The 27,748-nt window shown below is 42.8% G+C and overlaps 2 protein-coding genes and 1 long non-coding RNA gene across 26 annotated transcripts in view; 1 reads left to right on the top strand and 2 right to left on the bottom strand.

Moving 5' to 3' along the window:
* The window catches only part of LOC116230191 (exportin-1), a 37,170-nt gene extending 35,118 nt beyond the window's left edge, over positions 1-2,052 (bottom strand). For 2 of the 6 annotated variants that reach the window (XM_031595157.2, XM_031595156.2), the window contains exons 1-2: positions 1,676-2,052; positions 1,294-1,403 (exon numbers count right to left, since the gene is read on the bottom strand). The gene's annotated coding sequence lies outside the window, so the exon portion shown is untranslated. The remainder of the gene's footprint in view (positions 1-1,293; positions 1,404-1,675) is intronic. The other 4 variants (XM_031595161.2, XM_031595158.2, XM_031595159.2 and 1 more) reach the window with 3 other exon arrangements.
* LOC116230189 (uncharacterized) lies at positions 1,958-25,935 on the top strand. Of its 19 annotated transcripts, XR_016463783.1 has the most exons (8): positions 1,958-2,560; positions 8,902-9,069; positions 11,501-13,168; positions 14,136-14,184; positions 14,292-14,411; positions 15,787-15,836; positions 16,785-16,846; positions 17,173-20,213. XR_016463783.1 is itself a non-coding variant. In XM_090134495.1 (6 exons), exons 2-5 carry the CDS (start codon positions 9,010-9,012, stop codon positions 16,822-16,824), a joined length of 270 nt encoding a protein of 89 aa, XP_089990621.1. In that variant the 5' UTR covers positions 2,166-2,560; positions 8,902-9,009; the 3' UTR covers positions 16,825-16,846; positions 17,173-25,935. The 19 variants fall into 19 exon arrangements, 3 of the variants coding, with proteins under 3 accessions (XP_089990621.1, XP_089990618.1, XP_089990619.1); XR_016463785.1 differs by lacking the exon at positions 15,787-15,836 and having other exon boundaries at positions 17,173-24,440; XR_016463782.1 differs by having other exon boundaries at positions 15,005-15,836; positions 16,785-24,439.
* LOC116230190 (uncharacterized) lies at positions 12,305-15,943 on the bottom strand. The gene is made up of 3 exons (XR_004167188.2): positions 15,854-15,943; positions 15,169-15,312; positions 12,305-12,390 (listed from the first exon to the last, which is right to left on the bottom strand). It is a non-coding gene; the product is annotated as an uncharacterized LOC116230190 (long non-coding RNA).
* Positions 25,936-27,748: the final 1,813 nt, after the last annotated feature.

Genomic DNA, 27,748 nt, shown 5'->3' with positions numbered 1-27,748 from the left:
GATCTCTAGCACCACAAAAGACTGGTGTATGGGCAAAGAGGTGGAACTCTAGGTTGATGATTTTGGAAGAAGTATTGCATACGGATGAGTTTTCTGGGAAAACCATTACACAAGTAATGTATATAAGCTGAAGATCTTCTGAATCAGGTATGGGTACAGGTGGAACAATCACCTGTGCACCTGCAGCACAGTGAAGAATATCTGCTTCTGAATAGCATGTTGCTCTTAAAAAGTTTCATTCAGACAGGAGTTAGGCTGGTAACACTTGGAACCGAAAGGAACAGCCACGTGACGAGCAGAAGCTATTAACCACATGAAGACAAAAAAGAAATGTTTTGAAAAGGGTCCTTTGCCACCCCTAGCATTATTTTCACAGTGACCTGCCTACCAGCAAACTGACTCAGAAATGGCGGCTTTGTGGTCAGTATCAACGGTGATTGGCTCCAATTCCTGCTACCAACACTGGGCACACACCACGCACATCACACCTTCCATTCACTGCTCTTCTGCACATTCATACTACCATACCTGAACATGGTCAGCTTTAAATCTCTATTCTCACATCAACACTATTCAGTTCTTTAACATTAACAATAAATGAGGTAACAGAAACTAGAGAAAAAAAATCTAAACTACAACATAGCAAGAACATGACATCTACCGAAGGTCAAATGAACTGCATTTGTCAAAAACTTTACACAGCTATCCCCATTCTCAGCAACGCAGGACCTTCAGCTCTACACTACTGTAGTCAATTCATTTAAGTATGTCTCGCGGAGGAACAAAACAATCATTTTAGAACAGTAAGAGATGCCGAGCTTTAAAGCACGGCTTCTACGTGACTACGGGAGGCTCACCGGGGCGGCCATAGGAAACTCGAGGCGGGCACTCTACCCCACCTCCCCTTCTAGAGAGCGAGCAGCCTCACCGCAAACCACAGCGGCGGGAGCTCACCGCCTCACACACGCGTGAGGACACGGAGCAGCCGCGCAGCACGGCGCCTGCCGGCAGCCCAGCGCCTTCCCGGGACGCGGCGCCCAGGCAGGGGCAGAGGCCCGGCCTTGCGGAGCGGCGCGGCCCCTCCCTCCCTGCCCGCGTTCTATACGGGGCCCCCACGTGACGCGGGCGGACGTTTCAATACTGCTGTGCAGACACACCAAAATATTTCTGGAAACTTCCACTCCTAATAATTCACAGACTAAGGGCCCCGCCGCTCCCCGCGCCCGCTTCCCGCCTGCTGGGCCCCTCGGGAGGCCCCCCGGCCCCGCCGCCTTTCCCGCGCCGCCCGCTCACCTTAGTGCTTCTGCGGCCTTTCGCTTCGGAAACTAAGGGCTGGGCGAATCAAGTTCCTAACCTCAGGGCAAAAATACAACAACACAGAAAAAATGAAAAGCCGCCCTCCCCTAAAAAAATAAATTTAAACCGAGGTAAGCGGAGGCTCCGCGCACCCGGCCCCCGCCAGCCGCCCCTCGCCAGTGCCGCTCTGCCCCCGCTCGTCCCGGCCTGGCCGCGGCAGCGCTCGGCTCGGCCCCGGCACGGCGGCACCCAGCCGGCCGTAACGCGCCCCTAGGGCCCGGTGCGCGGTCGCGGGGCGCTCCGCCGCCTCGGGGGAGGTGAGAGACCCGGAGCTCGACGCGGCGCCGCGGCCTCCTGGCACCCCTTGGGGAACCTCTACCTTCTTTGCGGCCGCAGCTGCGTGACGACTCGGCTGCGTCCCGCTTCGCTGGCTCCAGGCCCGAGCCCTCGCGGCCGCTCCTCCCGTGCCTGCCGCCCTTCCTTCGGCCTGGCGGGCCCTCAGTTCGGCCCCGTGCCCATCCCCCCCCCCCCCCCGCTCAGCGCTAAACTTCGGCCCCTCAGCTGTGCCGGCGGCTTCCCCCGCGAGCTCCCCCGTCAGCAAGATCCGCGGCGGCGGCAGCGAGAGCGACGGCGACTGAGCACGGCGCCTCTCCCCCTCCTAATGCCACAAGCTCGGAACCGGCTCAAACCGGTTCAGACTGGGAGATTCCATCTCGGTTTAGTTTTCAGCCCATGGCGCCGCGGAGCGTTTGGAAACCTCAGGCCTCCGCCCAGCGAGCACTCTCATTGGTCGCGAGCGATGGCGCCTCGCGAGCGGCCTGCGCGACCATTGGGCGGGCAGCACGTCAGTCCGCCGAGCGCCGCGGAGGGTAGCGGGGAGCAATCGGCGGAGGAGGGAGCATTGGAGAGAGGGGATCCGCCCCCTCCCCGGCAGCGCGCGAGGGGCGCGAGGGGAAGGCCGCTGCCCGCTGAGTGGCCGAGTCGAGCTATCACTCAGAGGCTGGCCCGCCTTCGCGTTCTCAAATGGCGGGCGGAGGTCCTGCCGTGCTTCTATTGGCTGGTGGCTCCGCTCCGTGCGCGCGGCTCGCGGGCTCGTCTGTCGTGGCGCGCGGTGGCGGCCCGCGAGAAGCGGTGCTCGGGGGCGTTGCGCTGCCGATGGCCGTTAAGAACACGGCGCTGACAGAACGGGGCGGCGGTGGCGACCTTGGGCTGTGATGCGATGCGATGGTGGGCTTTACCTCACGGCCGCCCTCGCCTCAGGGAGGTGGGTGGCGAAGGGACTCGAGCTCGCGGGTGAGGCCGTGTCTGTGGCCGACGGGAAGGGGAGGCTGTGGAGCCTGAGCTGCGTGGTGGAGGGCTGAGCGCTGCTCCGTTTCCAGCAGGCCCGTGTCTGGCGCCTTGAGCGGGGCTCAGCGGTGTGCCCGGGGACGTCCGCTTCGTTCCCACCCCTGTAATGCCGACCTGTAACAGAGACTGTTGTTTTTGGGAAGTTGTGGTTTTGGGGAAGTTTTATATTGTCCTTAACAGTCCTGAATGGTTACTCCGGAGCATAGAGGAGATACGGGTGGTAAATTTTGGTATGGATATAAGTTGCTAAACCGTGTTCTCACAGTGAAGTACTACAACCTTTAAAATGAAGTGGTACTTAGAACAGAATAGATTAGCTTAATGAAAATAAGCCCTACAATTCCTTTGTTGCAAGTTACAAAGCTGAAATGGAAATTGAAAGACGTAGTGAGATCTGAATGCCTTTATTTACATGAAACCGTAATCAATACAGAAACTATGCAGGTCTTTTGCCCTGTGAGTCCCTGACACGTTGGTTGTATAAGCCTCTAGATTACTGTTTTGTTTTCTTGTCTGGGGGCTCCGAGAAGTTTGTGGGTTTAACCTGCTGGGGGAAGTTCCCTAGGCTTTACTTAATTAAATAAGAAATCTGTAGTACTGAATTGAGTATGGAAAGCAATGCACAGCCGTAGCATGCTGGGATTAATAACAGACGAGGTGACTACTTGTGAGACCCCATTGGTGGTGGAATGGCTTCAGTGTAATTCACACTATCATAAAATGAAGCATTCAGTAGCATTAGAATGATAAGTTGTTCAAGTTCCCCGAATCTTTTTTTTTTTTTGCTACTTAATTATCCTTTCACTGTTCCTGTTGGCAAAAGTATTTCAATATGTGTTGAAGCTAATGGATAATTCTAGCTTAATAAAATTTGCTGATATATTTTTTTTTGTAGTCAAATGTTGAAGTTTTGTCAGAGAACATCAGTGACTTTATAACAGTTTATTCTCTTCTGCATTGTAGGTCACAAATATGCATATAGTGTTACGAGTTCTTGCTGCCAATATCTTAAATCCTACCTTTAAATAAAGCTTCACACATCTTTAAAAATCAATTAACTTCTGTAAAAGTGTTTAAGGAGTTAGTGGGCTTAAGTGGAATCTATTTCTTTCAATAGAGGGTCCTTTAATAGGCTTATATGTATTCATGCTGGAAGCTTATTCTGTTACATTAAAGGAATTAAGCTACTATCTAAAATAATATGTGAGATTATAAAATTGTGAAGTGTATGCAATAGATCAGAATTGAATTTAAGAATTAAATATTTTCAGGAGGTTGTCTCATGGTGCATTTGTTTCTTGAGCTAAGGCTGCTTTTGATACCACACTACAAAAGAGGAGGACACTTACTGTGATTAATACTTGATATTCAGCAATGATGTATTGTGTTTCTAGTCTGAACAAGCATTTCCTCACCAGTGTCAAATTGCTGAAGAGAAGGCTTACTTCTCAAAACTAAGTCAATACATCAAAGTTTAGTTTACCTACACCATACTCATCTTACTGTTAGTATGAAGCAGCATTTTAGAAAAAAGAACTCAACAGATGTGAACTGTGCTGATGATAATAAGTCACAAAAAGAAAACTCATGCTGTTTTTTTCCTGAAGCTTTCCACCATTACGGGTAGTATGCATTCAGCCATGAGGCTATTGATTTGTGTTCAAGAACTGTGTTTTTCCTGTGACTTTAATTCATTCCTTCTCTGAAATTTAACACTTAAAGATTGTTTATGTAGTAAATCCTGAAGGAGAAAATCAGTTGCATCTATTTATACTCTGCTCATAACTACGATTCTCAACTCCCTTACAAGTTGTAAAAGTGTCTTAAAGTAGTCCCATCAGAAAGCTTCCTTCCAGTCCTCCCTCCCCTACCCCAGTCTGAAATCATTTCTTTTTTTTTTTTTTGGAAGGGAGTGGTTTGAAGTATTTAAGGATTTCAAAAAGTACACTATGAGCACTCACTTTTTTAATCGTGCATAAAAGTTACTGCGTTCAGTAACATCTCTATCATAATGGTAACAAAGTACATTATTTATCTTGCCTTGCTTACTTTCCTCTGGTGGGATGACTTGTGTAGTAATTACCAAATCTGTAGTTCTTCCAGTGTGACGTATGACTGGAAATGGCATTGTTATTGATGGTATTGAATTGGAAAAAAATCATATATAGATAAAATGGATAGATCTGGAAAGTCCCTCATGGGTTAAAAACAGGGTTGTAATTCTGGCGCTCAGAATTCTAGCTAGCCCTGGTTTTCAAAACAAACTGATGTAGGACATCAAAAAGTTTGATATGTTATTAACTCCTTTGGATTGTGTTCACTTTTCTGTTTTCTTTTTGTTCGGATTTTTGTGCAGGAGAAGAGTTCAAAACCTTGAATTTTTTGTTAAATTGAATTTTCACTATTTCATTTAAATTAGTTGATGGAAGCTTAGATGAAGCTTTTCACAGTTCCATCAGCTATCTGTAGGGCCCCCGAAAAAAAACAGTAAAAGTATGCTTTAAAAAAAAAACGCTTATGAAAAATCTTAACAGTAAAAACACAGTGGGCCCCAGTTTAATATGCTTGATTATGAGGCTAGTTCCTGCCTCTCCTCTAGTAGGAAGTTATCTCTAACTTTGCTTATGTCAAATAACACTTCAAATGTTTTGGTAGAACTGGTCCTTATGTCTTTATGCCAGCTGTGGCTTAACATGCTGTAGACAGAATACTTCTCATTTCTCTTCTGCACAAAGCTTGCTGAAGGCTCGTTCATAAATGGAGTGCAGTCTTAAAAAGCAGCTGTTCTAGCAGGGCAAGTATACCTGGATCTCAACTTCTTTCTAATAAACATAGTAGTTAATGTAAGGTTACACCTTCTGTTTTTGTTGCCACTGATGTCTCCTTTATTACATGTTCAATCTAGAATTTAGGCCTTACTGAAGCCAATAGGAAAATTTACTTTGGTTTCAGGTCAGCCGTGTGCCCTGGTAGTGACAAAAGCTAGCTATGTGCTGGGCTGCATCAAGAAGAGTGCAACCAATACATGAATTGATTATTCCTTTCTGTTTGCTACTCATCGGGCTGCATCTAGAATACAGTGCCTGTTTTTTTGGTCCTTCAGTACAAGAAGGATGTTGAAAATTCCACACAAGTCCAGGGGAGGCCAGCCACTCTTCATAGTAAAGAGAGGCTGAGAGGAGCAGGGCTTTTTCTGTTTGGAAAAGAATGGAGGGGCCGCCTACTAGCAGCTCCCCAGTACCCAGGATGATTTTTACAAGAAAAGGTGAGACAAGTTCTTTATTTAGATGTAAAGTAGGAGAACAAGAGGTGAGAAGTTTAATTTTATTGGGAGGTTCCTGCTGGAAGTAAAGGGGCTACTTCTCATTATAAAAATAAATATAACAAAACAGCCATGAGCTGCTTGGTCTAAATTCAGTATTGATCCCAGCTTGAGCAGGGAACTTGACCACAGATGTTCTATGATATCCTCCAGCCTAAGTGATTTGAGAAAACTTTGTTCTGTGTTAGTGTTTATAAATTTCTTTAATATTTTTGTATGGAAAACATGTTGCTTAATTCTAGTCTGACAATAGTTTAACTATGTGTGGTCAACTGATTGCCTTTGCTTCTTGGAAGGAGTAATGCAATTCACTCGTAAGAAAAGCAGCAATATGTTTATTAATATGAGTGATTTAGCAAATTTTTGAAACTAAGGTATAGTTGATTATGTGACAATAGACTTGATTATAAAATATATAAAAGACTTTATAGACTTCACAAAAACGGAGTCAGTGAAGTTATTAGGGAGGCCTTCTGGTTGAGTGATGAGGTTCAGAATGGAGTCCCCACTCTACTCATGGGGTAAGATGATTGACTTGTAGACATATTACATAATTTCAGTTCTGAGCTAGATGTTAATTCCACAGAATCTGGCTTGACCAGACAGTGAATAGCACTGGATTTAGGTTGCAGTTAGATTGGTACTTGCTCTGAGGTGTTGAGCAAGATGCCAGTTTCTCCAGCATCAAGCCTTGGCTGGAAAGCAACCACTATTATGGTTACCACCCACTCAGGCAAGTCTGATGGTAAAATGGTTGGGCTGCAGAGAGGAGGGCAAGGGAGAAGCACACTATCACAACTTGGCATCGCTAATTTTTATTTTAATGCATGCTGTCTGGAATGTTTCATGGCCTTTGAAAGTAATTTATGCTGTGATGATTAGCTGTCTTATACCCTGCTAGCACACATTGTATGATGTAAACACTCCTCCAGAATTATTATATTGATCTTTCATAAAGAATCAAATTGTTATTTTACAACCTTACAATTGAGTGCTGAGTTGATTATTCATGGGTTTGTGAATGTATGCCAGTTATCACTGATCAAATTGCTGAGTAGAGGAAGAAGTGCACAAAACAGTAAGAAAGGGGTTGTAAATCAAGAAGAGTAGTTTGTTTTCCTTCACCAAAGGAAAATTGAAGTGTGTTTTTAGCAGGGAGGTTGGATATGGTGATCTCTTCCCAGAGGTCCTTTCCAACCCCTGCAATTCTGTGATTCTGTGATCTTTAGGGCCTTCACAGAGCTACTTTCCTACCTTTTATGAGGAAGTTTTAACCTTCCATGAAAACCAGCAGCCCACACAGTGGGATGGGGGGGAATGGGAAATGTACAGACAGAATTAAGTTAGTGGTTTAGTCTATTTGTTCTTCACAAAGGCCCCATAGTCTGTGGCAGCTTGTATATTTTGAATGTTTTACTAATCCCTATATGTGCTGTTCGTGAGTAAAGGGATGATAATATCACAAAACAAAAATGATGTTTTGGTAGTGGTTACTAGCTTACACCTTGAAGCTGGAGTACTATGTAGCACTCCTTGCTTTTATTTCTTTATAGAAGTCTTTTTTTTTTGCTGTTGACAGTTTATTTGGGTTTTTGAGCATTCTTCATAAAAACATTCTCATCAGTTCAGTACTTTAGCAGTTAAGCAGCACTTACTTTAGCCTTCAGAGGTCATCAGAAGCACATCTTATGTAATGCACTCGCATTAGGTGATGTGTGCCTAAGAAAGGTGAGTTCTGAAAGGTTTAATGTTATGTGAGTAGGAGAAAAACATCAAGTTAGTGTCATAATTCCTTTTCTTGGTGAAGTATGATTACTATAAAGAGAAGGAAGAAAAAGGCAGTCAGGCAAAGTGAAAGCAGGTGCTGACTGAGGATGAAGTAAAGGGAATGAAGTGTTCAGAGGAAATTGGCAGTTACAGATTTTCAGGAATGTCTGGACAGTGCACAACAAACAGTCCATTAATGTCTTATCAGTGTCACAGTAAACAGCTTCAGCCTCTACCTCACTCTTCAGTAGAGGTCCTTTCCCTTTTGCAGAGTTACTATTACTATGCATTACTATGCAGTATCACTTGTGAAGACTTCCAGCAGAAAGCAGGGAAGGATGTTGTAGTTTCTACTTTCCCATGCAGTTATCAACTTAGTTCTATAATTTTCTGATGTAATAGAAGCAGAAAATATGATTGGCTAATTACTGAATGTAATTTTGTGCTGTCCTTACATGCTTACTTTGTCAGAAATGGCAGAACTAATCCTGCCTAAAGTATCCCTCTTCTTGCTGAGCATCTGCTATTGTTTTTAATTGTTTTGGTCATCTTCTTTTCAAGTAGATTCCATATACATATTTCAGTTACTTTTGGCATTTCACTGTCTAAATTAGGTCAGACTGAAGAATGAGAGAAGGGCCCCATAGCAAAAGATGAGAAAAGGGCTTCACAGGAACTGGATATAATTAAAGGTAGTTTACAGAAGTAAACATGTAGAGGTTGCTAGAAGAATGGGGATTGCAGACACTGAGACTGAGACAATGTGGGGGTTAGAGAACAGCCAGCAGGGAGGTGATAAGATGTCCTCAGGGCAGGCTAGGACTGGATCGGGGGCTGCCCCTCCTACATGGTCAGAAGTTTACAGCAAGGAAGACTAGGAGCCTTCACGAGGAAGACTGTTTCTTCATCCCATGACCACTGGGAGGAGACCCCCATAACTCACTATGCACGCGCGAGGGGGAGGGTCTGCATGCTGATGGGTTCTCAGAAATCTAATGAATATGTATCCAAATTCCTGGAAACAATTGATTATGTTTTAGTTTGGCCTATATCTGTAGCACAATTTTTCCTCACGGTGTGCAAGTTAGGCAGATCTATCCCCTTTGCACCCAGTGTATGCACACCGCTGAAATAAACATACCTGCTCTAATTCCTTAATCTGGCTACAGGATTTGATTTTCACATGTCAATTTGGTGACCCAGATGGGGCAACCTCTGGCTGCGGGTCCAGTTGAGAGGGGAGACCCCTTTGGCGTGCCCTGAGATTTCCCGGAAGGATGCTCCTTTCTCATCCGATCACTGCGGGATCAGACAAGGACCATCCATCAGCAGACCAGGTATGTGTATGGGAAGGGGGAACCTGTAAGTCATGAGGAGACGTCCTGCGTGGGGTATGAAGGAGTGTGCATTGTGCATGCTCCCTCCCCTGAGAAATATGAACTCATGGGTTAGGTTGCCAGCTGGGATAGGAAGACTCCTTGGGGAAGTTCCTACGAAGGGGACCTGTAAGTAGTATGCAAGGAAAGATCAATAGCTCTCCCTTAGGTGATCGGTAACAGCGGGTATCTTGTCAAATGATAACGTGGAAGTTATAGATTGTATTCTCGTTATCACCATCTATTGTAAGTGTTTGGTACCGTGTTTTTGAGTAATTGCTTTCAAAACACTTGAAAGGAGTTCAGAGCTCTGATTTGGTAAAGTGTAAAGTTGGCATTATGTGTGATTGCAAGTGAGTGTGTTGAATACATGAGACATTGCGGCATAGCTGCAGGGTGACTGCAGAGTATAACAATGATTGTTGTCTGAGTGTCTGTCTGTACATTTTTGTACTAATTTATGAATGGGGATGACGAACCCGTAGAGAGATTTCTGCTTCATTCAGGGAGTGAATGTCAACTCATTCATGTAATACTGTGTTCTGCTTGCAAGGAGGTGTGTGAGGAAGGTGGGTCAATCAGTGCTAGTTCTGTGACAAGATGTTTATAACCAAACAATATAAATTGTTAGGGGAAAATTATATGGTATTAAGGGTGTTTATGGAAACTGAAGGACTGTATGGTTTGATTTGTGGGTTTTGAAGGGAGTGGGACAAACTTTTTTGATGGTATAAGAAAGTGTAATTGTTGATGATATGTGGAAGCAGAATTGAGGGTGTATGTGGAAGTGTAACTTAGGGTACGAATAGTATACAAAGGAAAAAGGGTTAAAGAGAAAGTGAAGTTTATCTATGCTGGCATGAGAGCAACCCCCTCATACCGTTCCCCCACAGACAGATCTCTTAGAGTGAGAGACTGAGCTGGGGCCAGAGACTGCTGCTGTAAACAGCATTACTTGCAAAAAGGGGAGGTGGAGAGAATGGAGCACAGGAAGTGAGAATAGCCTTCATCTGCAGAGATCTAGGAAACCTGAAATCCCAGTGTTAGCACTGGAAGCCTTTGGAGAGGAGAAGGTAAAAATTGAAATATGATGTTAGTAGTTTATGTAATGATGAGAGTTTGGGAAGGACACAGGCTGAGGAAAGTAAAGATGAGCAGGGTATGACAGGGATGTCAGGACTGAAGAGAGGTGAGCGATATGAAGGAAAAGGAAAAAAAAAAAAAACAACAAATGGATTGAGAAACAGAGATAGTAAGGAAATTGGGAATAACAGCAGCTGTTACTTTTGCAGTGCTAGAGCAGGGCTGTAGGACCCAGAGATCCCCTCAGAGAGAGGTGGGAGGGCTGGAAGAGCCCAGAGAGGGCTCCACCCCACTGTAGCAAACTGCAGTGAAATGGGACACTGGTGGAGAAATCCTACCAAGATGACTGAGAGGGAACTGTTCTGGTTGCAAAGCTGAAGGATGGGAACCTGGGAAGTTTACCGTAGCAGATCCACTGATTAACTTGCAGCTAGGGGAGCAGGATAAAGAGGTTTATTTTCTGGTGGATACTGGTGCCTCTTACCCACCCATAGATGATTTTGTAACAGTAGTAGGACTTACTGCCCAATAAGAAAAGGCTTACTTTTTGGGATCAATTAAATATAAGCTGAGAAAACAGGTAGGAATACTACCTAAATTCTGGTGCGTGCCAGTTTAGGTTACTCTGGCAAGAAATTTAATAAAACTGGAGCTAAGGGTCAAACATTAGCTGATTGAGAATTGTAATTCTGCCTTTAACACAAACTGGTAAAAAAATAAGGTTGTACCCCAGAAGTTACAGAAATCTTAAATAAGGTATATATACACACTTAGGAGTGTGTATATCAGGGATACCTGGCAGGGCCAAAAATGCAGCCCTAAAAAGAAGTTAAAAGTAAGAGCCCAGGCAGGGTAAAGCAGTGCCCTTTGAGGATATGTGATTGTAAAACAATAAAAGAAATAATAGATAATTTTTGGAGTTTGGATTACTAATTGAATATGAATCCAAATACAATACTCCAAACTTGCTGATGAAAAATTGAAAAGTGCTATAGTTTGATACAAGATTTGAGGGCAAGTAATAGAATAGTTGAATGCATGCACTCAGTGGTAGAAAATTCATACACTTTATTAACCAAGTTAAGGAATGAGTAGGTGGAGTTTACCTTCTGGATTTGAAGGATGCCTTTTCTGCCTGGTTTGGCCAAAGGAAGCCTAAGGTTATTTACCTTTGAATAGGAAAACCCTAATATGGGGATAAAAAGACTCAGTTAACCTAGACAGTGTTACCCAGTGTTATGAGAACAGCTCAGTGATTTTTGAGAGCTGGTCAATTCGTGAACCTGAGACTTGGGTTCCTCCATCCCAGGGTGGAGCTTTACTGCAGGATGTGGATGCCACGGAAACAAAAGAGGACTGTGTGCAATGGACTGTGAGTTTACTGAATTTCTTGGTTTAAATGATTATCAAGCTTCTCAACAGAAAGCGCAAGTAACTCAGCAGCAAGTGACGTGTTTGGGTTATGAGATTACAGCTGGACTTCTGACCTTAAGGACTGTCAGGAAAGAAACCATCTGCCAGTCCCCTCAGCCACAAACTGCCAAGGAACTCTGTACGTTCACAGGAAAGACAGGATGGTGCTGACTGTGGATACACAGCTATGGACTGCTGGTAAAGCCAAAATATTCTATGAAATGGGGAAGCAAGGAGGGCATTCCCTCAGCTGAAACAGGAACTCATGAAGGCCCTCTGCTTTGGGGCCATCAGACATGACTAAACCCTTCTGGCTGTTCTCACATGAAAAACGAATAGCCCTGGGAGTCCTTGCCCAGAGCCTTGGATACTATCAAAGGGGCAGTGGCACACTTCTCCAAACAGCTTGATAAAGTGAATAAGGGATGGCCAGGGTGCTTGAGGGCAGAGGCTGCACTATTGCTCAATATTCAAGAAGCCAGTAAAGTTATGCTAGGCCAAAGAATAACAGTTTTAATATCTCATACCGTGTCTACTGTATTGGAGGTAAAAGGGGGGCATTGGCTCTCACCCCAAAGGTTCCTGCCATCCTGGTAGAGCAGGATGATGTAGAAATAATTGTAATTAGTACTGTCAACCCAGTATCTTTCCTTAGCGGAACTCCTGGAGAACCAGTATTTCATGACTGCTTTGAAACAACTGAAGCTGCATATTCCAGCTGGTCGGATCCGAAGGATGAGCCCTTAGAAGATGCAGAAGACACCTGGTTTACCAACAGTAGCAGTTCTGTGAAACAAAGAAACTGTAAGGCAGGATATGCAGTAACTGCTACAGACAAGGTAAACGAAGTACAACCATTACCTGTGGGGACTTTCCCTCAGAAGGGAAAAGGGAACCTTCTGGGGCAACAATGGCAAATTGATTTCTTGGAACTCCCAAGAAAAGGGGTATGTTGGAACTAACTGATACCTTTTTAGAGTGGCCAGAGGCATTCCCTTGTAGAACTCCCACCAGGCATAGTGAGAACTATGTGGAGCTACTATCAAAATCCAAGGAGGGCTAAAAGGGTAAATAATCCACTGGTAAGGTACAATACAGGATACCATAGCTTTGTGAGAGCCCTAATCCCAATCTTAGGAGTAGCTCAGATAGAAAAGGCTATAATGAATATCTCTGCAACTCTAGACATAGTAGAAAATGCCACAACAGATGCATTACGAGCAATCCAAGAGGAAATATCCTCTTTATCCAAAGTGGTATTTCAAACTAGGATGGCACTAGACCTATGAACAGCTAAAGAAGTGCACTCCACCCCTTCTGGTTGCACAGCTGAATTGCCTTCACCTGTGCTCCCAGGGCTGATCCTGTCCTTTCCCCATGTGATCAGTCAGTGGTTCAGGCTGTGACTCAGCAGTTCCCATACAACATATATTTCTGCATTATTGCAACTGTCTCATTCCATAATGGTCATGGAATCGTAGAATGGTTTGTGTTGGAAATGACCCTTAAGGTCATCTAGTTCCAACCCTCCTGCTGTTGGCATGGATAGCTCCCTCTAGACCAGGTAGCTCGCAGCCCCATCCAGCCTGGCCTTGAATGCCTCCAGGGAAGGGGCATCCACACCCAGACCGGGCGTCCTGTTTCAGTGTCTCACCACTCTCCCAGTAAAGAATTTCTTCCTAGTATCTAGTCTAAATTCACCCTTTTCCAGTTGAAATCCATTAGCTTCTCATGCTGTTGCTACTTGCTCTTAACAGAAGATCTTGCCGATTTTTCATTGTAGGCCCCTTCAGGTATGCTCTAAGGTCCCCTTAAAGCATTCTTTTCTCCAGGCTGAAGCGCCCCAGCTGGGAGGTGCTCCAGCCCTCTGATTATCTTTGTGGCCCTTCTCTGGACCCACACTAACAACTCCATGTCCTTCTTGTGTTGGGAGCTCCATAACTGGGCACAGTACTCCAAGTGGAGTCTCATGAGAGCAGAGTAGAGGAGCAGAATCAGCTCCCTTGACCTGCTGGTCTCATTTCTCTTGATGCAGCCCAGGATGCAGTTGGCCTTCTGGGCTGCAAGCACACGTTGCTGGATCATGCTGAATCTCTCATCAACTGACACTTCCAAATCCTCTTCAGGGCTGCTCTCAAGCCATTCTCTGTCTAACCTGTATCTGTGCTTGGGATTGCCCTGACCCAGGTGCAGGACGTTGCACTTGGCCTTGTTGAAGTTCATGAGGTTGGCAGAAGCCCACCTCTCAAGCCTGTCCAGGTCCCTCTGGATGTCATCCCTTCCTTCTAGCTTGTCAACCGCTTGGAGTTATCTGCAAACTTGCTGAGGATGCACTTGATCCCACTGGACTTCTTCAAAAAAAAAATACGCTGTTGGCATTGTCTTTTGTAAAGAAGCAAGGTAGCTTGTGAATGCTTCCAGGGATTTGTAGGTATTCAGAACTTGTTTTGTGGTCACAGGCACTTTGATTAATACAGTTTGGATTGTTTTGGGAACTTGGGAGTACTTCAATTTGTTTATTTTTTTTATAGTATGTGCAATGAGTTCTCTTAGATATTTCAACTGTGTCAGTTTGTGATGGTAAGTATTAGTTTTTTTTAACCTTTTTAAACCTTAACATTTTTTAAGTGGAAACACTACCTCCACCCAGTCATGCCTTAGTAATATGCACTGATATATTCCTACAGGAAAACTCCCAAAATGCTCCTTTAGTTCATGCAACTTTGGAAACTTCGCTACGATTTCTGAACTGGATTCCTCTGGGATATATATTTGAGACTAAGTTAATCAGCACACTAATATACAAGGTATGTATGTAATTATTGATAGCTTTTTAGTTTAAAAGTTGCAAAATGTGTGCCATATAACACCGTTGTCAAACTCTTTCTTTTGTTTTCTCAATAGTTCTTAAATGTTCCCATGTCCCATCAGCTCCTCATCGGTCCCCAAGTGGAGCTCCATAGATTCCAGGTGGTCAATGATGTAAAGGGCAGCCCCTTCTTCCCCTTTTCCCCTCCCAGTTTTTCCTGACGAGTTTATACCCATCTATTCCTATATTCCAGTCATTAGAGTCATCCCACCACATCTCGGTGATGCTGATGACATCATAGCCCTTTGGGCACCTACACGCCTGCTTGTTCCCTGTGTTCCATGCATTGGTGTACAGGCACTTGAGTTGGGCTCCCATTGAGTTGGATTTTCCAATTAGAGTTACTTTACCCTGTAAGTTAGGTCCTGTTTTACTGGCCTGTGATGCTACTCCAAGCCCAGGGCATCCATTACCATTGTCAGCCTCAACGTGCAATGACTTAGAATCTCTACTCTCAGCAACTCTAGTTTAAAGCCCTTCTGATTAAACTGGAATCTTTGCTGCCAAAAATGGTCTTCCCTTGTCTGACAGATGAACCCTATCCTACTCCAGAAGACCAGATTTCCTCATAGTTCCTTGACATGAGTAGCCAAAGCTCTGTTCTCAACACCACTCCCTTATCTGTTTATTGATTTTTTTTTTAATTTATTTTTTGTTTGGTAATTGTCTGTGCTTTCCTTTCCCATTTCCCTTACCTGGTAGACTGATGAGAATACTATCTGTGCTCCCAAATTCTTCACTGTTGCTTGCAGCTGCTTGTAGTCCTCCTTGATATTCTTCAGGTTGCTTGATAGCTGTGTTGCTGATACCTCCATGAAACAGTAGCAGGGGATAGTGGTCTGTGGGACATACAAGCTCTGGCAGCAGACCTCTCTAGATTGCAGGTTAGGGTGACAAAGTGGTGCTTCTGTACCCCTCAGAAGAAAATTGCCCACTACTTTCACCCATTGTTTTTTCTTAGTTGCAGTAGTTATTACGCGACAGGGAGCAGGTCTGGCTGCCTTACATAGTTCAGATGACTTACCTGTTATTGTTTCCTTTTCCTTCTCAGGCTGGAGAACTGCAGAGGCACCTCTTAGAGTGCCTAAATCCTGCAGAGGCTTAGAGGCAGGCTTTTTCCCCGTGTTGTTTTTTCTCATGGCAGCTTGCCATTTCTCATCACTGTTTCCCCTCCAACTGGATATGCCAGTTGGGGGAGTTTAGGGTTATTTGGGCCTATACTGTGTATTCAATGCAGATTGCACGTAAATCTGGCTAACTGTCTCAATCCCTGCCTCCCATATAGCACACAGCCTTTTCACTGTCTCCTGCAGGGTCAGTCAACTGTTGCAGGAGGTCTTCCACCTGGGCACACCTTACGCAGGCAAGTTTGCCACTCACCTCTGCTCCAGCTGAAAGGTGCAGGCACTTCCCACATACCATGGTCTGCAAAGATACATCTTTATTTAGAAGCTCAGTCTGAGTGGAGGCACTGATGATGACTGGGGTAGGTGGTACACACTCCCCTGCCAGAGCTGCAGCCTTAGCTTGGCATTGTACATGCACCATTCTGCTTTGAAGGTCACTTGGAATGAGTGCCTCCTTGCTTCTGAAGCCAGTAAAACTGTAGTGCCCTGCCATGCATGCTACAGCTCCACCTGTTACAGCACACAACCAGTGTACAAGTGACACCTGTGCTCTGTTCGCCCACCCTGTACTTGGTGGGCAACAACTTGTCAGTGCTTTCCCTGAGGAAAAGAACATGGTATGGCCTCTGTTGCCTTGGCAACACCCACCTCTGTCATAAGAGCACATTGCTGGAGGGTTGTTCCGCTGTCTCGGTGTTTCCCTGGCAAAGGAAACCCCCAGGCCCCCTCCTACCTTGAGATCCGTTGCTCTGGTTCTGGTTGGGCCGGCTCTGAAGCAGCTGCCCTTGATGACTTAGTTCTGGGTTTCAGCCATTTAAATCTCCTGCTATGTCAGCCACTCTTGCGAGAGCTGCCCATTGCTGGAGGGTCCCTCCACTGTCTCGGCATTGCTGCAGTTTCATGTTCATGTTAAGCTGTCACTGAAACCTAACTTGACAAAATGATTTCTTCTAACCTGGGTAGTGATTGCTGTGGCTATAATATTTTCTGGTAAGAATGGCTATGTACCTAGAATAGGTGGGGAACGGGAATGCAGTACTATCTTTCAGCAGCAGTACATGTTTATATTGATTTAACTAGTATATAAAACTGTTACTTGGTAATACTTAAAGGGGGAAATAAGACAATGAAATTCATCCTTTGTTCAGATGCTTTTTATCTCACTCCATCTCTTCCTTTATCAGGTTCTTAAGTTCTTCTGCTGTACCTGCCTTTCTGGATTAGAAACTGACAACCATCTGAGGAGGTATCTTCATACTGAGCTGTTTTTCTGAAATGTATACTTCTGAAGGAAATTATTTTGTATTATAACTAAAAGGCCAAGTAACACAAAGCAATTTCAGACGTGAAGGAAGAGCTTCAATTGAAGATAAAATTCAGAACTCAAAATTCAAATAATTTTAACGTTGAGGGGAGGTTGTATTTTTTTCTACAGTGTGATATACTTCTTAATATTCTTTGTTAAAATAATGAATAGCCTGGATTGATGGCATAAAGATTAGGCTACTGATGTGTAACTAGTTGGGTATTAATTATATATCAAATGGTGTCGACAAAATTAAATGCTGTCAGCTGCAGGAATTCCACTGTTGACAACAGAAACTCAGCTGGATGGAACCATATCTGTGGTCACTGATTCAGCACTCCATGCCAAAGGTGAAAAACAGGAGCCTTTGTGGGGAAGACTCAAAAAGATTCCTGCTCACAACCAGTACAGGGCAGGACACGTGTGAAGAGGTGGGAATATATTGTAATGAGTTTTTGGAACTGCTTATGCTAATCCAGCCCCTTTCTCAGAAATCTCATGCATATGTATAATACTATGCAATAAATATGCAATTGATGAGTGTCTGGGTGTGCAAGTTAGGTGAACTGATTCCCTTTACACCTAGTGCCATAATAAACATACCTGCTTTATAATTTTGTGAGTTGTAGAGTTTGATTCTGCACATTACTACATAGGTGAATATTGCTATTCTATGTTTGTTATGTAAGTGATGCAAATAATATCACTAAAACTGTGATAGCACTGAGGACAACCAGTAGGAAATAGTTTCCGTGGATGGAATGTAAAATATACCTGAATGGAAGTGTGGGCAACTTCATTATAGGGAAATGTAAATCCTAAGTAAATACACTAGAACAGGAGGATTTAATCATTTACACCTATTTTTATGTTGATTATAGTGAAACTGATTTTTCTTTTAGTTCCACTAATTGCATAGGGAGAGCACAAGTTGAATTTTCAAATATTTTGTGAAAGAGAGAAAATGTAGAGCAATAGAGAAGATTTTCATCGTTACAGTGCCTAAGGTAAAGTTTGCAGAAAACTGGCTTTCCAGTAGTAGCTAAATGGGGGATGGGATTAGTGACAGTAACAGATTGAGTATAGCCCAGTGATCATCAGAAATATGATGACTGCACCAGAAATGAGACAAATGTGAGGTGTTAAGGTAGGCTGGAGATCGGTTTGAAAAGATCACTGAGCCCAGACCTACCTACAAAGCTTGGAAAAAGACTGCAGGCTCCAACCAGAAATTAAATAGACCATAGGATGACAGTGTGTGGATGGAGGTCTCACATTAAGCTGCTTGGAGTAATAGAGTATGTATGAATAGATCTTAGTCTTTTTTGATAGTTTTTTCATAGAGGGAAAATACTTTTCTCTTGGATTAAGCTTTAGCTACTTTCATTTTCACCCAGTAGAGCTCTGTGTTACAAAACAATAAAAAAAGCATCAAATGCTGTTCTCATTAACAACACCCAAACAGAATATCTTTTGTATAAAGTTTATCCCAGCCTTATTAATTGAGGATAATTGTAACTTTGCCCCCCCACAAGAGGGGGGGGGGAAAAGCTTCCATCTCTGAGCTATACTTCATATTTTATAATTCTTGTTATGATTGAAGGCACTACAGAACCCGGAACCTCAAGGCACGATGCATCCCCACACAGCCCAAGTCAAGTGCTATCCCTAAAAAGCTTACGAAGTAGGTGAAAAAATGTTTGAAAGAAGTCTCACAAAATTTATACAGAGTGAGAGTCTGAGGACTTTGAGGAGTGCGTGGACTTTGGCTTCCTCTTGTTTGCAGAAGAAATATTTTTCACCTGAAGCTGAAGTCAAACAGTCACTGCAAAACACTGTCATAGCATGATGTAAAATGCTTTCTATGGCAGCCAAATTAGCATGTATTAGAGAAGACTATAAGGTTCTAAAGAATCAGGTTTTATGGATTTAATGTTTTTTTTTGGGGGGGGGGGAAGGAGGGACAGGAAAAGAGGCAGGTTTGAGGTACAGATGGGGACACAGCTGGTGATTGTAGCCAGTATTTGTTAACTGAGTTACTAAATTTTGTTTGTCTTTGTTGGCAAGAGTTACTAAAATACTTGATTATGGCATTTGATTCCCTTCTTTGTCAAGAGGAAAACTCTAGTTAAATCACTCTTTGAAGAGTAGTCACTGAACCAGGGAAGCTAACTTCAACAGCAGTTAATGTTGTGTATTTTGTCCCCTCAAGGTAAAATTAGGGACCTTGGTAAGTCCTGGGAACTTCCTGCTGATCAATTTGCAAAGCCAATATGCCTCCTATTTCTGTCACAATCCTGCGACAAGGAACCTCTAAAGTCTTCTCAAAGACTCATGCCTGTAGCCAAATAGAATAACTATTTCTTTAAGTAGTGATTCAGTTCTGTCAACAGTTTACAGACTGGTGCTGTCCAGCTCCATGAGTAGTGGGGCAGGAGGACCCACAGAGTTATGGCTGGGGAAAAGGTAGGGTGATGGGCCTAAAAACAAAACTAATTTACTAAGTAAGATATTGGAATGCAAGATAACACACTATAGTACAATATAATTAGAATTGAAGCTAATAAATAAAATGAGAGTATCAAAAAACCAAAGACCTTACTCTAATGCTGAGGCAAGACGTCTAGCCAGGCCAAGCAGGAGGGGAAAGGGGAATGTCTCATGATATGAGAATAGTTTTGTCTTTCTCTCTGAACAGAAAACAGAAACAACAATGCAAAGTCCTCTGGGGTGTGTAATATGTAGTTCTTCTCTTCTGAGAACCAGGTACTAGGAACTATCCACAATCCACAGAACTGGAGTATTAACTCTTTAACTCCTGGTGTACAACATGATGCTATGATGTGGAATACCAATAACAAAAACCATAAAGCTATGACCAGTTCATATTTCCTTTGTTAATATACTTTAACATGGAGAGTGATAGTTATATTCCACTAAGAGAAAACTTTTCACCAAATGTTATGTATAGCATTTTTGCAGTTTGGAGGGGCCTGTTCAGTAAGGTTTATAAGGAAATAGCTAATAATAAAGTTATTTGTTCATTCTGTTGCAGTATCTTATATGTAGAAAGTATGACTCTAATTGTCATTATTCTTTTTGTCAGTCAATACTTTGTAATTTCCATCTCAGCAATACTCATTTTCAAAGAGAATTTCACTCTAGCTACCTCCTGCTGAGGTAGTCATTTTTGTTTCTGATCCAGCATTTTTCTTCTTTTCTAGATATGCTAGATACCACAGGATTAGAACTTTATACAGATATTTCTTTTCCGCCTCCATCCTTGTGCCATTAAAAATAAAAAAGACAAAAAACACTTCTGATAGGTGATGGAGAATTATTTAGAAGTCTACCTGCAGACTCCTACAAACGCAGAATTTGAAGTTTTTCTGTCTTAAATTCAAAGTTAGTGCTTTTATACAAATATTAAATGCACCATTTTATAGGTCTGGACTTTGTCTACAGTAGTAGAGTCATAGAATCCTTAGAGTCGGAAGGGACTTCTAAAGGTCATCTAGTCCAACTCCCCTGCAATAAACAGGGACATCTACAGGTAGATCAGGTTGCTCAGAGCCCTGTCCAGCCTGACCTCTCCAGGGAGGGGCTTCCACCACATCTCTGTGCAACCTGTGCCAATGCCTGACCAAGTTCACTGTAAAATACTTTTTCCTTATATCCAACTTAAATCTACCCTCTTTAATTTTGAGACCTTTTCCCTTTGTCCTATCACCACAGACCCTGCTAAACAGTCTGTCCCCTTCCTTCTTGTACCTCCCTTTTTGCTCCCCGTGGAGCCTTCCCTTCTCCAGGCTGAACAGCCCTAGCTCTTTCAGCACATCCACACAGGAGAGGTGTTCCATCCCTTAGATCATTTTTGTGGCCCTCCTTTGGAGGCTCTCCAACAGGTCCACATCTCTTCTGTACTGAGCACTCCCCATCTGGATGCAGATCTCCAGGTGAGGCTTCACCAGTGCAGAGTACAGGGGCAGGATCTCCTCCCTTGACCTGCTGGCCACACTGCTTTTGATGCAGCCCAGGATATAGTTGGCTTTCTGGGCTGCAAGGGCACATTGCTGGTTCATGTCCAGCTTGCCATCAACCAGTACCTCCAAAGTCCTTTATAGCAGGGCCGTGCTCTATCCTTGTCTCCTCCCGCTTGCATTGATTGTGGGTTGGGGGGAGGATGAAGGGTAGAGAGGGGAAGGCGGGGGGGGGCCTCGTATGTGCAAGACCTTGCTCTTGGTTTTGTTGAACCTCATGAGGTTTGCCACTGCTCAAGCCTGTCAGTGTCCCTCTGGATGGCATCCTGTCTCTCTGGTGAGTCAACTGCACCTCACAGCTTGGTGTCATCCACAAACTTGCTAAAGGAGCTCTTGACACAGCTGTTGATGTCATTGCCAAAAACATTAAAGACAACTGATCCCAGTTCTGACCTTCAGGAACGCCACTAGTCATGATTTCCATCCAGACGTGGAGCCATTGCCCACCACTCTCTGGACTCGGTCCTGTTGCCAGTTCTTCATCTGTTGAACAATCCATCCCTCAAATCCGTATATTTCTAATTTGAAGAGAAGAATGTTGTGGGTTACTGTGCCACAGGCCTTACCTGAAGCCCAGACAGATGACTTCAGTGGCTCTTCCCTTGTCCATTGATGCAGTTCATAGTTGGTGAAGCCACGTTGATTATGCTTTATCACCTCTCTGTCTTCCATATGCCTTAGCATAGCTTCCAGTAAGATCTGCTTCATGGTCTTTCTTGGCATACAGGTAAGACTGAGCAATTGGTAGTTCCCAGGGTCATCCTTTTTACCCCTCTTAAAAACAAGTGTGATGTTGCCTTTTTTTTTTTTTTTTTCCTTCTCCAGTTACCAGGGACTTCACCTGACTGTCATGACTTTTCAATGAAAATACTGTACCATGAAACTCAGTATGTGTCTGCTGATAAACGATGGAAAGTTTGGCAAGCACTTCTGTTAGCTCCTTTGGTGCCCTTGGGTGGATCCCATCTGACCCCATGGACTTGGGCTCACCACCACTGACTTTGTTTTGATAGCAGCAAATGGATACACACAAAAGGATAAACAGGGAAGAAGGAAGATGTAGTGTATTTTCAGAATTCAACAGAGCCAGAGCAAATGTAGTAGGCTCTCAAATTATTCTTGTAGGTAAGCCTCTGGTACATACCTATTTAGGACTATTATTGTCATACCTGTATACGACTTTCAGGTGACACAACTGAGTAATGTGTGCTCATTGCAGCATGATTAGAGAGGGAGTTTTGAAAGAACCGTGGTTTCATAACAATAAATCTGGTTTTAGTTCACTTAGGATTGAGCCGAAGCATAGCAGTCAGAAGATGCCAAGCAGTACTTTTCTCAAGTTCACTCTGCTAAATCAAATGTATTAACATTTTGTGATGTCAAGCTAGGCATAGTATCTTTCTGCAGCTGGCATAAACACCATATCACGTGTTCAGGCTAATTCAGCAGAACTAGTCATGTCATAAGGGTCAAATACGTAATACCAGGTAAGCCAAGTTCTCTGAATGTAGAATTATGGCTCAATTGTTGCAAATAACAAATAATTTCTCTTGTGATTGGCAACTTGTTTACTGATCTCTGTTATATCCTGGAAATGTAATGCAAGTGTCTAGCTGTTCAGGAATTAAGGCAAACAGCTCCAATGTTGATACCTGTAATAAAACTAGAGTATTTTCCCTGCTAAATGATGTCATTGTAACATTGCTTTGGAAACATGGCTCTGACTTCTGTTAAGTTTAGTTATAAAAATGTGTTCTTCAGCAGGGAGGAAATGTTGTCTACAAAATTTCAGGTGTTTCTATCATTCTTGTCACATGTCCCAGATTAAAGGTGTACCACTTTAATTACTTTAAGTACACGGTCTTATTGATTACTTTAATATAATCTACCATCTAGGCTTTGGTGTGGCTTAAAAGGCAGTTCTTCACCCTCACTTCTTTCACGGCTGGCTGTATATTCCCTGTCTTCCTGTCGCACTGGATTTAGCAAGCATATAGTGAAAATTGGTTTGATTCAGTAGAAAGTTTTCCTTCAGTTCTACATGTTGAACTGACTCATTGCAAGATCTAATCAGAGGTGAGTGGGATGAGCACTACCTAGGGCCTTGTTAGCTTGCAGTTGTATTAGATTTCAGGAAAAATTAAGGCACTGATACTTATTAGCATCTTAGTTAGAAATTCTTGGCTCAGTGTATAAAAACATTCTTACTTGTATATTCCAGCCCATCATTTGACTGCTTCTTTGTTTTCCATTTTATAAATTACTTGTTATTAAAATAACAAACCAGGAAATTCACATTATTTATGTATGTTTTCCTATTCTTAAGCTGTAATTTGCCCAACAGAGTTGAGGATAATTTACTCTGCAACTCAGCAGCATTTAAAATGTGATTCTGCTGTAAGTAACTGCTATAAAGCTAAGTGATGTACCCTGTAAAGTGACATGATATTGTAGTATTTCTTTAAAAATATGAAATTAAGTGTCATTACATCCTATAATTATGTAGCTTATCTTTGCAGCTTATGAAATGAACTCTGATAGCCTGTGTAATATGATAGTAAGTGCAACAGACAGCAGAGCAGCAAGACCCCACGCAAGTGAGGAATTGCAATGGACAGAGAAATAAGGGAAAGAAGAGGGCTTCAGAAGGCCTCAGATGTGCACATACCTCCAGAAAGAAGTCCTCATCTTCACTGCCAACCCTTACATGAGGTCTGGGAAGAGATGCATCCTGGCTCCACCCTTTCTTGTCACTCAGGTATACTGCATACTCCTGAGCTCCCCTGGCTTGGCCTTGCCTTCCCACCAGGTGCTCAATCACTGTTTCAAGCTGTGTGTCATGGTTTTGTGATTTCTGGTTTTCGGTATTCCACATCATAACATCATGTGGGGCACTGGGAGTTTAACTGTTAATGCTCTAGCTCTGGGTACCTGCCTGGAAGAGAAGAACTACGTTCCCCAGGGGACTCTGCCGTCACAGAGTCTCGAGATACAACTCCTGGCAAGGTCACCTGATGCGCTTTTCTTCGCCTGCTCTTGGTCGTCGGCTCTCCTCCCATCTCCCTGCTGCTCAGACAGACTGCGCATCTCACCTCAGCATTGTGGTGAGGCCTATCCACCTTTCGGACATTCTCTCTCTCATTATATTTGATTTATTAGCTTCAAATTTAATTATATTGTATTATAGTGTATCTTGCATTCCAATACTATATTTAGTAAATTAGTTTGTTTCTCCTCAGATCGTTGCCGCTGTTTTTAATTATTTTGGGGTCCCCTGTTCCTTTTTTCCAGAGGCACGGATTTTGCGAAATCCCTCTGCCCCGCTGGTCATGGAACCGGGCCGAACCAGCCCGTAAACCGTTGACACTGAGACTTAGCATTTCCACTACAGCCTGGTTCCTCTTTCTCTACTATTTCAATAATTCTGTCAATATTGTAGGATAACAAACTTTGTGTTCTTCACAACATCGATGAGATTTCTTTTTTCAATCTTGAATTTCAGTATGAATCACTTCCATTGTTCTTTTCTTTCTGAGAACTAAGATTTTCCAAGATTTATTTATAAAAGCAAAGCAAGCAACTGGTTTATTTCAGGATTATTTCAGGAGAAGCAGAAGTTTAGATGATGATAAAGTTATGTTCTTACCACATTAGAAGGTTCCAATTTCTTCCTTCTAGCAAGGTCAGTGATATTATTGCCATTGTAGTTGATGCTCTCCATACAGCCTTTGAAATTTTTTTCTGCTGTTAGAACTTGGCTTCCCAGAAAAAGGCATGCCTCCAAAGGTTATCTTTGAATGTATCAGAAAATGAAAGACAGTTACTGGAGGACAAGGGCTTAGAATTTTTGCTTACTAGAAAAAGAAAGTATCAAACAAGTACTGGAAAAGTAGGAAAAAGTCTATGATGAAGTCATGACTGCAAATATTTTTGGTGGTAAATTGTATCTGTTATTAGGTTTTCCCAAATACAGAGAAAATATGTATCACAGTTACATATAGACTGTAACGAAGAGAAGGTCTCTAAAAGGAATGCAGTCTTAAATGCTTGGCAGAGCAAAATGTCAGTATTGTTAAGAAACAAGAATTTGTTGGCCAAAGAATGTGCTGTCTGTCTGATCTTGGAGAAGAAAAGTCTGCCTTTCTTTACAAACCTGAATGCAGAAAGTTTGAGAAGTAAAGGTGCCCAGTAAAACCTATTTCAATATGTAGACTGAAACAAACATTAAAATAAAAAAAAATCTACTAAATCAAAAGGGAAGAAGGAAAGTGTTGCTTTATGTAGAACATCCATCAGTTTGGTAGAGTGTCAGAAGTGAGAAGTGGTTGGTGGCAAGTAAGGAAAATAATTCTTCTCTATTATGATGCTAAAACTAACTAAAAATTGATGATAAGAAAAGAGAAGCAACTGGCACCTATGGAGAGCTTCCCTGTTATAATATTAGCCTAGAACATGGCTTTGAGAGCACAGGGTTGTCAGCAAAAATGAGTCTGAGGGCAGGAGGGAAAACGTGAAAGAGCAAAAATGTTACAGCATTTACAAAAATACATTGTTGGGGAAAAATAATTCCCTCCTCCCCCTTCACCCCCCTTCCATATTATAGTATGTATATAGTTATCTTAATCAAAAAAGTAACCAAGGAACAAAGGCTATAAAATACAGGTGTTGTGCTGTTTCCTGTTCAATCATCCCTTCCCTAGGGAACAATCTAAATACTAAATACTATTACTAAAATTCTGAAAAATGAAAGTAGTATTTCTGACCCTTATTACTACTTGGGAGAAAAAGGAGATATCATATGAAGGACTTGGAATGGGAAACTCGAAGTTACTGTAGACAAATTGTTGGATAGCGAAAAATACAGTGAGTTGTGGCCAGTTTACCAGGCAAAACGTTTACTCTTTACATATTAAATTGCATGGACAAGACAGTGTTATACTACTTTGCATGCCCAGAATGGGAAAAAGCAGATTTCAATTCAAAACTTAAATATCAATAATAAATGGAGACAATTGTGAATTAATTTCTTTTTTATTTAGTTTAAAAACAAAAACAACAGCACAAAAATGTTTCTAAAAATCTGTTTTTACTCATGACTGGAAAATCCAAATGTGATTTCCATGCATCTCGTGGGCCTGAGATAAAGACAATTTAAAAGGAAAGAAAGAAAAAAAAAAGGGGGGGGGGGGGGGATGCTATGATGGTAATGTTTAATATTCGTGTGGGGGGTGAAAGGTGTACTTGAGTTGCCTAAGCACAAGCTTCTACTGCTATTGGTGATACCTGGGGTAGTGTGCCTTAGTAACCTCTGCTTTCTGCTTGAGGAGGTATGCATCTCTATAAATTCTCTGCCATTTCTGCCAACACCATGGGAGTGCTGCAGATATCTAGGGGATATATGTATATAAGCTGCTCATTCAGTTTACGTGTTTGTCTTTTTCTTGGATGAGAAATAGTTGCTGTTTATTATTTCCTTAAATGCAACACAAGCATTTACTCATAATATCCAATCTGAGAACACCGTTCTTGTAACTGCTTATGAAAATCATAGATACAGAAATCAAAAGAAACTGTTTCAATCTGCTTGCATTTAAGGAAATAGGAAGTCTCTTTCCACCCTTGCGCATATTTAAGACTGTTTTCTGACAAACTGCTAGCTAAAGGCTTCAGTCTTTCTTTTTGTGCTTACTCCCTCAATGGAATAGCTGAGCTTTTGTAACTGTCCCTACTTTGAAGTTTTCTAGTGGATCCAGGTTGGTTTAAGTATCCTCTATTCCTCACTTCTTTCTTTTCTACCATTTTCTTCAAAAAGGAGCATGTTAAGAACATAAATTTCTATTCTGTTAAGAGTCTTCTCCTGCACTTAGCTGGTTAGTAAATAATACTTTGCTTTCAGAAGATAGGAAATGGATTTGTGGTCATTCTAGATGTTTCTTATCAGGTAAACTCTCATATGTATGTGTTGGAGAAATTCTAATCAGTTCTTCAGTAAAGGTATTATGAAAGCTCAGACAGACTGTTCTGTCATTATTTACCAAGAGATCTGTCTCTTCCTAAAAATAAACAAGACTTTTTGAATTAGGATGTAATTTCCTTTTAAACTGAAAAATTGGAGAAAGACATTTTCTCAAGGGGGAACTGCAGTGGTTGGAAAGAATCTCTGCAAGTCATTGAGTCTAACAAAGCTGGTTCCCTACAGTAAGTTACAGGAAAACGTCCAGATGAGTTTTGAATATCTCCAGAGGAGACTCCACCACCTCTCTGGGCAGTCTGTTCCTGGGCACTGTCACCCTCACAGTAAAGAAGTTCTTCCTTGTGTTCAAATGGAACGTCATTTATTCCAGTTTGTGTCCCCTGCTCCTTGTTCTGTCATTGGGCTCCACAGGCAAGAGCCTGGCCCCATCTGCTTGACTCCCACCCTTTTGGTATTTATAAGCATTGATAATACCCTCTCTCAGCCTTCTCTTCTTCAGGCTGAACAGCCCCAGGTCTCAGCCTTTCCTCATACAGGAGATGCTCCAGGCCCCTCATCATCTCTGTGGCCCTCCACTGGGCTCTCTCCAGAAGTTCTGTATTTCTTGAAGTGAGGAGCCCAGAACTGGACACAGCACTCCAGATGTGGCCTCACCAAGGTAGAGAAGAGAGGGGAGATCACCTCACTCAACCTGCTGGCCACATTCTTTTTAATGCATCCCAGGATACCATTGGCCTTCTTGACCACAAGGCCACATTGCTGGTTTGTGGTCACCCTGCTGTCTACAGGGACACCCAGGCCTTTCTCTGCAGTGCTTCTTTCCAGCAA

Source organism: Phasianus colchicus, chromosome 2 (assembly GCF_987193195.1).
Source record: "Phasianus colchicus chromosome 2, bPhaCol1.hap1.1, whole genome shotgun sequence".
Taxonomy (NCBI): domain Eukaryota; kingdom Metazoa; phylum Chordata; class Aves; order Galliformes; family Phasianidae; genus Phasianus; species Phasianus colchicus.
Note: the sequence above shows the minus strand (reverse complement) of the source record. Positions and strands in the feature narration are given on the sequence as shown.

What these genes read in the sequence shown, in the direction of transcription:
- LOC116230189 (XM_090134492.1), top strand. Translation starts at nt 9,010, where the DNA reads ATGCTCCTTTCTCATCCGATCACTGCGGGATCAGACAAGGACCATCCA. An exon ending in ACCATCCATCAGCAGACCAG is followed by an intron (nt 9,070 to 14,291) that starts GTATGTGTATGG and finishes ATATTCCTACAG; the next exon opens with GAAAACTCCCAAAATGCTCC. An exon ending in ACTGACAACCATCTGAGGAG is followed by an intron (nt 16,847 to 17,172) that starts GTATCTTCATAC and finishes AAATGCTGTCAG; the next exon opens with CTGCAGGAATTCCACTGTTG.